General features: G+C 37.2%; 1 protein-coding gene across 9 annotated transcripts in view; it reads left to right on the top strand.

Moving 5' to 3' along the window:
- Window positions 1-13,409, top strand: part of SLC44A3 (solute carrier family 44 member 3) — a 104,939-nt gene that overhangs the window by 81,312 nt on the left and 10,218 nt on the right. For all 9 annotated transcript variants that reach the window (XM_080602884.1, XM_080602889.1, XM_080602890.1 and 6 more), the window contains 3 exons: window positions 1,344-1,509; window positions 7,387-7,543; window positions 10,094-10,177. In XM_080602884.1, the coding sequence (XP_080459010.1) occupies window positions 1,344-1,509; window positions 7,387-7,543; window positions 10,094-10,177 (407 nt within the window). The remainder of the gene's footprint in view (window positions 1-1,343; window positions 1,510-7,386; window positions 7,544-10,093; window positions 10,178-13,409) is intronic.

The raw sequence follows: 13,409 nt of genomic DNA, 5'->3' as shown, positions 1-13,409 counted from the left end.
CTTTCAAAGCACTTTAAAATAATTTTGCTGTGCTGCTGTGGGGTGGATTAATATTTTTCATAATTTACAGGCAAATGGACTTGGGTTGTGAAGGCTTGTAAAGCTTGTCTAAACCTGATGGCTGAAAACAAATCTTTATTGTTTCTACTTCTAGCTATTCTTGAGTATGAACTCTGTTGTTGTAGAAAATAGGACAGAATTAAGTGAACCACTTCATAGCTTACTATCTGTGGTATTTTTGAACTTGCAGATGGTGCACATTAGTGCTGGCATTAGAATGCTGCTCCAGCAGTAAAAGACAATTCTGTCTCTTCTTTCAAGCAGTTGGAGTTCTTAACCACTCACCTCCAGAGATCATTTTATTCTGTGATCATGTATATCTTGAAGATTAATGGAGTAAAGGCTTGGCAAAATAAAACGAAAAAAAGCAAAATCAAAACATTAAAAAAACAACCACAGGTTATGGACCTAGAGACCTTTCACTAGGAATGAATGTTCTGATACAGTTATTCCATGACTAGACTCGAAAGTGAAGTGTCATAAATTGGATTATATAGGGAAAGGTCTGATTGCTAAGTTGCCTGAGTTATTCCTACCTTCTGTGAAAAGCTATCTTTTGAGAATGGAATGAATTCTTTGTTATTAATGGAAGTGGAAACAATTTTATTTAGCTTGAATAAGTGCGTTTTTCAATGTTCCTCAATGTAGTCACTCTGGAGCACTTACTACCATACAGACGTCTGCATTATTGGCACTGGGTTTGGAGAGGCTTTCCTTATATGCCTGTATTTTGCACAAAGATTGCAAAGTATAGAGAATGCAAACTGAGTTGCCATTGTTCTAATTAGTAGTAGTCATAAAAATAGTAATTTTGTTTTGTTGCAATGTTATACATCCTTAATATTTCTACGTACTTTTTCTCTTTTGCTCCTTATAGAGAAAATCTAAAACATTTCATAACTATGAGTTTATTTCAAATTTGAATAATGAAAACAAAGTTTTTTTAGGATGCTTCTGAAGCGTTTGATTACTAAAATATTGAGTAATGTTTTCGTAGAAATCTTTACTGATTTATATTTCTCCTCTTGACTTTATTGGCAGCTCTGCTTTAGACCAAATTTAAACCCAAGCTTTTACTTTTTGCAAGATTTTATTTTTCAAAATTCTATTTCAATTACAAAATTTTGGCTCTTTGGTTTTGTTGGAGTGGATAGAAATAAATAGCGCTTGAACTTATTTTTTTATAATTTCACTGAATAAATGTTAAGAAAAAGGTTACGTACATACTTACTTGTTCTTCTCTAATGAATTATATTAATATGGTGATATAATCCCAATCCCAGGTACTGCACAGACCACTTCAGAAGGACAAGTAGAATACAGAGCTCTGTCTGGAATTTGCTACATGGCATGGTACCATTTCGTTGGCCTTATCTGGACTAGTGAATTCATTCTTGCCTGTCAGCAAATGACAATTGCTGGGGCAGTGGTTACTTGCTACTTCAACAGGTAAGTGCTGAATTGCCCCCTTATAGTTCTGGGGATTTAGCAGCATTTACTTTCAGTCTCTTTCTACGTAAGGTAGTCTCAAATGAACTGCAGTTTATGCCAATATTTTGGAATCCAGTTTAATATAAAATAGTGTTGCTTGTTGCAAGATCTTGATTTTACAGTGTGAGTGATCTTAATATGACTCACCCCCTACCACTTGAGTTATTGGGCCAAATTGAGCCATGATACAAGCCAAGAGACTGTTGACTCTGATGAAATTGACATTCATAAGGCACAAGGCTGCATTTGACCCTTTTCCAGGAGACTGCATTAGCTCCAAATGGGGATGTAATATATAGCCATACCGTAATTTCATGTATTCATCGGCCGTTTGACCTCTTCCTAAGTGTTCATCCCTGCTCTGGGTTTCCAGTTCTGACTGCATAAGTGCCTAGTCTGCTCCACTTTTTTTATTCTGTGCAGATATTTTCAGTTAACTGTAAATGCTTTAACAGCCCTGTTAAGAATTTTGAGATGTGTAAAGAAACTTCCTTGAATTTTATACTACATTGAAAGGTAAAGGTGGAGGAAAAATCCTTACTTATCATAATTTGTACTGCTTTTTACATTTAAAATATTATAAGATTAAACTAAACTGGTTTCATGCACCTGTGTGGTGCTACCCTGTCACTGTGAGGGAGATTTAAATCTCACAGTTGCTGGGCTTTTTTTTTTTTTTTTTTTGACAATGGGAAGAGTAGTATCTGGAAAGCATTTTTCTCCATAAATATTTCATGAGCTTTCTTCCCCTCATTGCTCTGTTCCTCTACTCCCAGCAATGAGGGTTTCCGTCTGTGAAAAACTCAAGTGTCGCAGGAGAGGGCCCAGGGAGCTTCAGCCAAAGCAGCATGGGACAACTGGGATTGGGGATCAGGGAAGGGAGACTTTGGGCTTCACCAACACCTAGGTAGCAGGTTTCTGTTGATGCTCTTTAGAACATATCCCTGGATGTTTCAGTTTCTGAGAAAAGCCTCCTTCCAAAAGGTTTCCAAATGGTTTCTACTATGCCCAGCAGAGACAGCAGCACAGGGCCTGCATGCAGGAGTGCTCCAGCTGTACCAGCAAAGCTGGAAGGTGTAACAGCCAGTGGCCATTCTTGTTTTAAGCAATGTTTAATCATTCTATTCAGAAATCCAGGGCAGGGCACTGTTTAACATGTGCATTACGAATTCTGTGCTAGGATCCTCTACGCAGCCAACAGCCGGTCCACAGAATGGGTGCTAGTAAGAGTGCTGACAAAACCTAAAATGCTGTTTTTCAAAAGGTTAAGACCTGCTGAGTGACACTGCTACTTTACATGCTGTGAAAGGACCTGATAAGGGAGGAGCTCACAGTTCAAGTCATCTCCTTTTTCCCTATTGAGGTTCTGAGTGCAAGTAACTAGCATGTCTGTGGTTCCGTGGGTAGCTGGCTGCTCTTTTCTCCTAAGCAAATTTTATGTTCTTCAAGCTTTAGCAATTGATTTAGCTTTGGCAGCTGAGTGCTGAGGCACTGTGTTCTTTTAGATTGTTTGCTTGGGAAAACACAGGAAAGAAAATAAGTTTTGCTGCCTTTTACTGTTTTGCATGCTGCAGTGCATATTTGGACAATACACCATCTAAATCCCCAAGGTAAAGACACTGTCCATATCTTCATACAGAGCAGGGAAGCAGCTGTAGAAGCTGTTGTGGTGACTTCTGCTGCTCTGTCAGGGTCTTCCGCTTTCCAGCTATTTTCTACTGCTGCAGGAACTGGCTGTGGAGTACAGAAGGTTCCTGCACCCACTTGTATTGAAATCATTTTTGTACTGCTACTTTTGAGCCCTCCACTTGCTTGCCAGGTTAAACATACTGTTTTGAGTGACTTGTGCTTGGAAAAGGAAATGCAGGTTTGGTGTGGTGGTGACCCCTCTTCCTGGTCTTTAGGCTGTCAGCACAGACCTGCAGAGAGCAGGGAAGGGACAGGGAGAGGATGGTGAGCTACAAGAGCAGTCACACTGTCGAGGGCAGGGGTTATCTCAAGCTGTTCCAGAAATTCAGGCCTTGCCTGCTATGTGTTTTTAATGTATTCCCTGGGGCAGCATTGCAAAGGCATGTCACAAGAGTTTGTTTATGATACCTCGCAGAGATGCTTTCTTCTTGGCTTCTGAGTGCTCCGAGGAAATGGCATGGCCTTTCCTTGCGGAAATCTCCTTCCACAGCACACGCAGCCATGTGCTGTGCAGCTGGCAGCCGCGGCAGGGTTGTGAGCAGGGAGGGCAGGGTGGTTGTTTTAGCTGGGTCAGCTTTACAGGTAATGTACGTTTGACCTGCAGTACCACCACCACAAATTAATTTTGCCTTCTTTGGTTTTAGATGAAACATGAATTCGTGAAATAATTTATTAATTCAATAAAATAGATTAAATGGTTACTTTTTATGACTTGTGAAGAAGGCTCAATCTAAATATATATATATATTCTTTGTTAGTATTGCTGTCCTACATGAGGGTTTATTTTCACCTTGGTGTACTTAGGGGTTATATACGTATTTGCCTTTTAGATGAGATGAGGTTTTTCCTTTCCCTGGGATTAAAGGAGGGTGGTATGGTAACTTGACCTATGTCACAGCGATCACGGTCCTGTCCATGTTTGAGCTTCTCCAATAACTAAATCTTGTATGTATGTCACTGCATAGTGTTGATGATCAGGAAGTGTATAAGCATTTGCAGGACTGGAGTTTTCAACCTGACTCTAAGGTGCTCAGCACCACGAACTTCCAGTAGACGCAGTAAGAGGTGAAATACATCTCCCAATAAACCAAGGTTTATGGATTTACAATCGAGATTTATGGATTTGCACCAAAGTCATTGAGACATGAACTAGGACCAAATTTGTAAAGGATTCCTCTCCCCTTTTCCAGTACATCTGTAGCATTTATGAGCATCCTTTACCCTACTGACCTACCTCATGAAAAGGGTTATCAGCGTGCATGTAGTCAAACCTGTCCCTGTGATGCTGAGAGCAGCTAAAAGGGCAATTTTAAGTACAGTCTGAGAGTTTTCTGTTAGCCTGATAATGTCTCTTCTGTTACAAATCTTGAAATTTTTAGTACTTCTTTAAAAACTGGAATTCATATTTACTTGGAGAATGTATGATTCATTTGTTAATGCTTTTGAAGTATTCTACAGTAAATCTCTTTTTAGGCAAGCTTTGAAAAAGGTGAGGCAGGACTAAGAAAACTATAAGCACAGCTCTGAAAAGAAGTGTTTTTTTTTTTTTCTTTCAAATATCTAAGACTTTTGGGTGAGTCTAGATGGCATTTTTTCATCACACAAAAAAGTGGTTTTAAAATTAAAGTTGAAATGCTTGTGTGATCATTCAATCTGAGGAACTAAGTGTTAAGAAAGATATCAAATATCACAGAGCTCATAAGAAAATAAAGACAGTTGGCAGCACTTGAAGAAATAAAGTGATTAAAAGATGATGTAGTATCGAGGACGATTCACAGGATTTTGGAATGGTAGTGTTCTGTATAAATCAAGCAATCCCTTGGTGACATAAAATAGGAATACTGAAGAGGGAAATCAAGCCTAATCAGTCTTGTAACCAGTCCTATCAGGAATCTTCCTGTTTTCCTGATACCTGGCATATGTTGAGGCACTGCGTCCATGCCAAGAGCCTACATGCACAGAATTCACTGAACAATACAAACTTTCCACAAAATCTTATGCATGTGGCTGACTGCATGCTTGTGCTAAAGTTGTTTCAGGATTGCAGGCATAATGTAAAAAGCTGGATGAAACTTCATCCTAGAGGGTACTTGGGTGTACGTGGATAATTGAGCCAGCCTTGAACTTGATTAATCACAAGCATCATCACCTGTTGTTACATTTGGCTAGCTATTTTCCTATGTGTCCTTCCCTGAGCCAGAATTATAGGGAAAAAGTTTGTTCTTTTCCCAATCTGTTTGGAAGCAAAGCAAGAAACTTTGTCAGACTCTGTCCTTGTGAGAATTCCTATGCTAGGAAAAGAAGACGTGGAAGAGCTTCCAAATGTGTAGAAATTTATCTAAACTTCAAATTCTGAGATTTTTGCTCATTAATCAGACCTGTTAAAAGTATGAAAGCCATTCTTTATTCTTCTCCTTGGTAGCAAGTAAATTATCAAGTAAACTTTGTCCTTTTTTTATTTCTCAGCCGTGATTACCTTTTAACTTGCAGAAACTTAATCTTTTATATTCTGAGATTAGACTGAGGCTGTAATGTGTAGGACAGTGTAAAAGGGAAAAGGAAACACTAGTGCTATATGAATAGAGTGACTTTTCTATATTGAGATGTACGTGTTTCCAACATGGAAATCTGATAACTTGGAAAAAAAAAAAAAAAAAGGACTTATTATAAAATTTCAGTATCCCCAAGCAGTTCCTCTAGTTGTGAGACCAAAAATAATAAATGCAGCAACTGCATTGCTGGAATTTCCTATTTGAAATAATGTGGTATATTCACATATTTAAATATAACTGCAGTTAGTGTTTTAAATGAAATGCAGTGATACCTTCAGGATTCTTGCAGAACTGTGGTACCCATCATAAAGTAGTGTATATGAAGACTTAATTAAAAAGTATTTATATAACAAATATATATTTGTAGATGTTTAGCCCCAACCAGTCACTCTCTCTTATCACTTCCTTTTTATTTTTTAGCTTCTTCTGCAAACTATTAATTTTTCAAGGTAACAGATGTTTTGAAGGAATCACTTATGAAAATAGGACATCGTATTTATGATGTCTGAATCTTTACTTAACCACTGTTTCTGTTGCTTGAGTAAATTTTTCAGGGTTGGGCCTATTGCATACAGTTGCATTACAGATGGATAGTTTGTGACTCTTAATCATTGGTGGTTTTGTTGTTGTTTCTTTTTGAACACTGAAATATTTTTTTAAGTATTTATGGTGTTACTCTAATTGATTTTTTTTTCTTGCAGTGTTTGAAGAGGGGTTGGGGAATGGCTTTAAGTTCATTTCCTGGATTTCATATAAATTCTTGAGAGCTGTGTCATACTATTCTCTGTAAATGATTGACATTAAACTGAACCCTATAAAGGAAGCAAGGAAATAAAACCTGTATTTGGGATTCTTAGGCCAGTCGTATGAGGTTAACTTTTTCTCTTTCCATTTGAAATTTGGGAAATACATTATTTCCCCAAAACGACACAGATTGCAGGGGAATTAAAAGATTTTTAGGCCAAATTATAATGTTAAACATACATTTGAAATTCCTTTCTTCTGTGTTCCATTTTAAAACAAAACCTGTTCAGTGAAAAATAAAAAGCATTAATTATCTGAACAAAATTTAGAACAAAATTTAGTCAAGTTGCAACAGTGGAAGTAGACACTAGATCTCAGTTTTGTACAAGAGATCTTGTCATATTTTTTCTGTTTTTAGCTTTACCACTAAAGCAGAAATAGTGAATTAATTCCTTCAGACTAAAGTCTTGCAGAAAAGACAGTCAAATAAAAGATTGAGAGGATAAAAGTGACAGAAACTGGAGGGAGATATTTGAAGAAATATTCTCAGATGTTGTTCTCTTCTGTTCTTTTCCATAGATTTTTTTTCTAGATATTTTTTCCACTAGTGAATATATAAAAATATTCATTGCTTAAGAATTAAACAAATCTAATAAAAGTTATAAACTTGGCTACTTTGCTTTGTACTAAGGTGAACGTTCAGATGAAGTCAGAAGGAAAATTGGAGTAGTTTTATGTGTGAAAGGGTATACCAGCTTAAATGCTTAAATCTCCAAATACTAAAATGATACTATGCATATCTCCTTAAATAAGTTTCCAAAACATTTTAAAATGTTGTTTTTCTTTCTAGAAACAAAAATAGCCCACCACGTCACCCAGTCCTGTCTTCCATTTCAATTCTTTTCTGCTATCATCTAGGAACTGTTGTAAAAGGCTCATTTTTAATTACTATACTGAGAATACCAAGGATTGTTCTCTTGTACCTTTATAATATCCTAAAACAAAAGGTAAGTATATAATTCTGTAACACATAAAAGTAGTAGTTAAATGGTGAGGTTCAAGAAAAATAATGTGAAGAATATACTTTGTTTAAAATGGATGACATAATGTGAATTTTTATTTTATCCCATTTTCTTCATGAAGAAAGCCTTTTTCAAGTGCTTCCATTTTTTTCTCTCAACTCAGATATTTATACGAGGAGAAAATGCTAACATGAAAAAACACCTTTATTTAGTTTTTGTATGTAAATGTTTTTATGACAGATAAAGGAAAAATACAGATTTGGCAGAAGGCTTTATTTAGAATTTTCACATTGAAAAAATTGAAAAAAGTGAAGATAAGTAAGAATTATATTGTTTAGTATAAAATACCTTTTATAGAAAAGATTTCATGTGTTTTATAATATGTGTTTATAGAAAGAATATGTAAAATAAGAACTATTCCAGAGATTTATACAGGATCCAAACCACATCTTTTATGGTATATAAAAATACAGCTAGGCTGTTGTGGTTGTTGCTTGCAGTCTTTCTGTCTTTCATGCATCTCTGCATCTCTAACCTTCTGCTGAAAACATACTGGTGTGGTTAGCTCTGGCACTTCGGCAAGGAGGGAGTGAGCTCTCGTGACTGCACAGCTCTGACTTCAGAGGTAGATTTAGACAAAGTTTTTAAATGTAGGTCTTAGAATTCATCTCTTTTACTCCAGAAAAAATGCCTTGACCGTGAAGCAAGTTATATATAGTTTTGACAGGGTATAGTTTTGAGCATCCCTAGTACCTCTGAGAAGTATATGGATATACTTTGAGAATGCTCAGATAAAAACGCCCTTCTTAATACAATGCTCAAGAGATGTAGAAGAGATGTTGTCTGGGTTACCATCACTTTCATATGAAAGCATATGACGGTTATAAAACCTGGTGATTTGGGTCAATTAAGAATTTTGTTTAAAGATGGTAGGTGGGTTGAGTTGTGCTAGAAAGAAGACAGAGTATTGCCTGAATCTAGAGGAAGCAGAATCAATGGATTTGTTGGGCATGCTTGTTTGTAATCTGAATACTCATAGAAATACCTGGGAAAGAAAGATTACTTTTTTTTTTCAATAGTAGCGTGCTTTAAACTCCTTTTGGTCCAGGTGCCAATCATCTAGCTAGGATGTGACATGACCCATTGCCATAATTGCTCCTAAAGAGGCTATGAAGTGCTCAGTCCACAAAAGGATGCCCCACAAAGTAACTTTGCTCCTTCCCATGGCAGGAGGGGAGGGGCTGTGGCCCCTTTCCATCAAGGCTCTCTCGGTAGAGGGCAGGAGAAGTACTAAACAGGGAGAAGAGATGCTGCATCCTTGTAGAGCTCACCCAGATTTGTCACCTTTGCAAAATAAGCTCCTGTTCTCTGAGAAGAAGAGAAGTCAGGGGTCTGCAAGCTTTGCAGGTAAATTCACTGGTGTTTCCTACACAGCAGTCTTCAAGCCGAATAGCAGAAAGGAGATTGCAGTTGAAGCCCCTTACTCTGTTTTTAATAAACAGTACTTAATGAGATTAACACAGTTGTAGTAAAATCATCTCTCCAGCAAAGCATGGCGGGATTAAAGTATTTCTCTGCTATCAGGAGTTTGTATGTACAATCACCATTTTAAAGGAATTATTCATGGAATATTTTCAAGAACTTGGGGGAAAAAAGTTGGGAGGCCCATGGTTTCAACGTAACTCCGTGGTAGCTGTGGGACCTGAGTATTTCATACAGTAACTGGAAGATATCTGCTTTCCAAAACAAAAGCATTCTAGCCTCTGGAAAAATAAGGTTAAAAAGACTCAAATATCACTGAACTGAAATTCCTTTTGCTGAGAAAAACAGCCATTTAAAATTGGAAGGCTACCAGGGTTACCAAGATATCTTTTTCTTGTCTTGCTTGATAAAATCTTTGGTGATGAAGAGTTCTGAGCTCTTGATGGGGCTGTGTGGGGTAGAAAAAACACTGAGTTTTCTTCTCTGTTTTTAGTATGAAATTAATATAGATCAACGGTCTGCAGTCTGTTCTAGAAAAAATTCTTTTCCTCATGTCTTGGAAAGTGAACGTATGCTCTGGATCAACACAAACACACAAGTCCTGCCCATTTTTTAATTTTCGTCCATTAGGATACTGCTCATTTCAGGACTATGAAAGTTTTTTGATAAATGACAAAAAAGTTTAAAACTAAACGTAAAAAAACCACCAAACTATACTCCCTAAACACTGCATAGTACTGTAAGGGTTACTGACTTGCCTGCCTGTTTTGTTCTCCGTGCAGCTGTTAGCTCACAAAGCTGCTTACAGCACTTACTTTCTTTCCTGGAGAAGTATCTTCCATCTACAGGAAGAAAAAAAATATGCTCAGCTCATCAGTCATTAATACTGTAGGGTCTGAATTAAAAACAAGTCCTATAATCCAAAAGTAAGCATGTGCTGCCTAATTGAATACTCTGTTAGAAGAGTCGGTCACCTGTAAAGTGTGCTTTTCTAAAATGGCAGTTTTGAGTCTAATTCTGTGTCCAATAACCAAACATTTCATTTTATTGCAGGAGAGTGCATGTGCAAAGTGCCTGTTGAAATGCTGTTCCTGCTGGCTGTGGTGCCAGGAAGGTTGCTTAAGTTACTTTAACCAGGTACGCTCTGTCATCTCCACCACTCAACCATCTGCATACCTAGTTTAGAAACCATGTGTGTATGCTACCTCCATTTAGCGTGACTAAAGCAATACCCAGTGCGTATAAGTCAAAGCTACCTGCTGGCTAGCTAAACAAACAAAAAATTCTTCAAGTGTAGGTAGAGATTGTTGTAAAGAAACAGGGAGTTGACAAACATGCAAGGTAACCGAGTGTAAATTTTAGAAAACTTATTAATACAGCTTGAGATGACCCTTTCTGAGGACCACTTGCTATTTCTGAAGGTAAGAGGACAACATCTTGTTAAGTTGTGCCAGAGAGACAACTGAAATGTCCAGGTAGAAGGAAGAAATTAAGTGAGAAACAGACCTGGGGATGTGTCATTAAACTAGATACAGTATTTTCCACCTGAAAGTCCCTATTAAAGAAAACTGAAGTCTTGGCTGATTTCCATTATCAAAATATCTGGGAATATAATCCATGATCAAAAAGCCAGATGATATAATACTCTCTGTATTTGAAGGACTTCTTTGTTTTGTTAGCAGTTTTGTTTCAGAAGTGCTTTTATTGGAAATGAATGACTTTCTGACATGCAGCAGGTTTTCTGATACTCTTTCCTTCCTGATCCTTTTCTCCAAATTTATGTATATTTCTCCAAGCTCCATGTACATCATTGTAAATAGCTAATTTTTCTCTTTGTCAGTCGCCTTTTGTTATCTCTGGTGGCAGTGATATTATCAATGTGACAAGGAATCAGATGTTCTTGCTGATTCATAACTCTGTTTCTTTCTTTGTTCTCATTGCTAAGAACAGCAGTGAAGTAAACAAGACGATGCTGATAAAGGGTCAGATTTCTCATTCTAAAGTAGTTGCATAAATAAAGCTTAATCCTGGACAACTATGAAAAGAACATTTTTTCACTTAATTCACCTTAGATTAAATACTTGTGCAGTAAAATCTCTGGTTCTAACCGATGAATTTTCCAGACTTACATTTTTTAGATAGATCTTATGGTCACTGACTCGGCAAGGAATCTTAGAGTTCATTTTAACTCCAGGCTTCCCGTTTGTAGTCACCCTTTCCCTTTGGCTTCCTGCCTTTCAAAGAGATAGCCAGCATCATAGTGTTTACTTTCTCCAGCTGTTGTATGGTATGTGTTTGTTAAAAGGAGAATTAATTACAGTAATGTACTTTCTTTTGTTTCAGAAGGCTGTATTGTATCTCTTGTTCCCTTAAAAGATTTCCTGTTTCCTAATCTATTGTAGGCAAATTTATTTCTATACAAGTTGTGTTTTTTAGCCTAATGATCTTAGTACTGTGTTTGCTGTTAGATAATTGTTTGTTTGAACATCAGTTTAGCAAAGATGATGGTGCTACACAAGCTCCAAATCTGGGGCAGTTTGGGAGACAGAGGAGAACAAAAGCAAGAACATTCTGTAAGATTTTGATAGAAATTTTATCTGTATGAAAGGGTAGTGTTCTCAGATTATTGCATTTCATAGGGCAATTAATGTTTTTTTCTATAAAGAATATATTCAAGCCTATTAAAAATATAAATGTTGACTAAGATTGAAAGTCTTTGTGGAAAAAAATAACTATAGTTTTAAGAAGCTTAACATACAGCTAGATTAACACAAGTGTTGAATTTAAGAGCGCTCACTGAGATTTGTGAAAGTTGGGTACAGCCTTGAAATTTCACATTGCTGTTAAACGTGGACTCAAGGGTAGGACTTTAGGGACTTTAAAAAAATTGCTTGTACGTATGCGTATGTATCTAACGTTTTGAAAGTATTTTTAAGTTTAGATTTTGATTTTTCTATGAGTTGAAATTATAGAAATGCGGAACAGCTGTTATAAAAGTCGGTCCAAAGCTCATTAACATTCCTTACTGTGCTTTTGCCTTTTATCCCACTATTACATTCACCATTGTAATAAGTGTATAATTACCTGGAAACTTAAAAAGCCTTCCCCATCACTTCTGCATTATTTTCTTCAACCTGTTGTTGTATTGCTTAGATGTTTTAAATACTTTCTTGCTCTTTCATTCACAAGTATAATCAGATTAAGCAGAGCACCTTGTTTTCCCTCTGGGAAACTTGCAGATGATATATAGGTGTTGGAGGAAGTAACATTGGTGATAGTGTGTGAGCTTCTTTCTTCCCGTGCAGTGTGAACCAAATGCCCTGTTATGTTGTCAATGGGCTGATGTGCTGTCTTTCAGGTGGGGTGTAACACTAACTTTGATTGTTGTGTGTATTCCTGAAGAGATTCCTTCTCTCCAGGGTCAGCTAAGTTGTGTTCAGCTCTCTTGCAATTTAAGTTGAACAGGGCCAGAAAAGTACCCTGTCATCTTCCTGTCGTGACAGATGCTGCACTTGATGCTGACAGTTGCTGTATTTCCAGTGGCGGTTGTTGCAGGAGGAATAATGTAAACCAGTATCCTGTTCAGATTGCAATGTGGATAATTACATTCTGCCTTCCTAAATTTCTTTTGGATATGCAACTGGATCCTGTGCTAAACTGTGGTGTAGTGTTGCTATGTGCTGTTAAACAGTTCACTCCTTAAGCTGTTCCATTTCAGTCATGGGCAAAGTGATTCATGTGTGTGTATAATCCATTAGTAACAATTGTAAAGCACTCTGGGTTCTATCTGGATGAAAAGTGTTTTGTGAATATAAAGTCATTATCCTTACTTGACAGTTCTGTTTGCCAACACTTGTCAGAATTACCACAGAGTTTTCATCTTCTGGCTCTGATGGTTTCAGTATGTTCCAGATAAACATATCCAATCATCTCAAGTAAAATCTGGGAGATCGAAATTTCTCTTCCGTAAAAAGAATATACTGTTTTCTTTATGTGGTTTGGGAGCTACAAGGTCTGTCTGTCTCCTGCTCTCTTAAATTGTTATGGCAAAGTCTTAACTTTTGATACATCAAAGCAGTCACTTTTTTTCTTTACAGCCTTGTTGCAATGACATTTTTAAACAATATATCTATTTCAGGATAATTCTGCTTTTCTATGTCTGCTCTGGGTTCATCTGCAGCCAGTTGGCAGGCAACCGCTCCACAGTGCAGCACATGGATTTCTGGAGCTGCTGAGTGTATGTGGTTTCTCTGTTTTCCTCAGCACAGCTTCGTGCTGTGTAGCCTTCCGGGCCCTGTGGTAGCCATTACTGGTGAATGACACAGTGTGATCGCCTGCATCTGCTGGTACTGAGACCCTTCAGTGGCAC

Source organism: Anser brachyrhynchus (assembly GCF_964034855.1).
Source record: "Anser brachyrhynchus genome assembly, chromosome: 8".
Classification (NCBI taxonomy): domain Eukaryota; kingdom Metazoa; phylum Chordata; class Aves; order Anseriformes; family Anatidae; genus Anser; species Anser brachyrhynchus.
The sequence above is the reverse complement of the archived record's forward strand: the minus strand, read 5'-3'. Positions and strand labels throughout refer to the sequence as shown.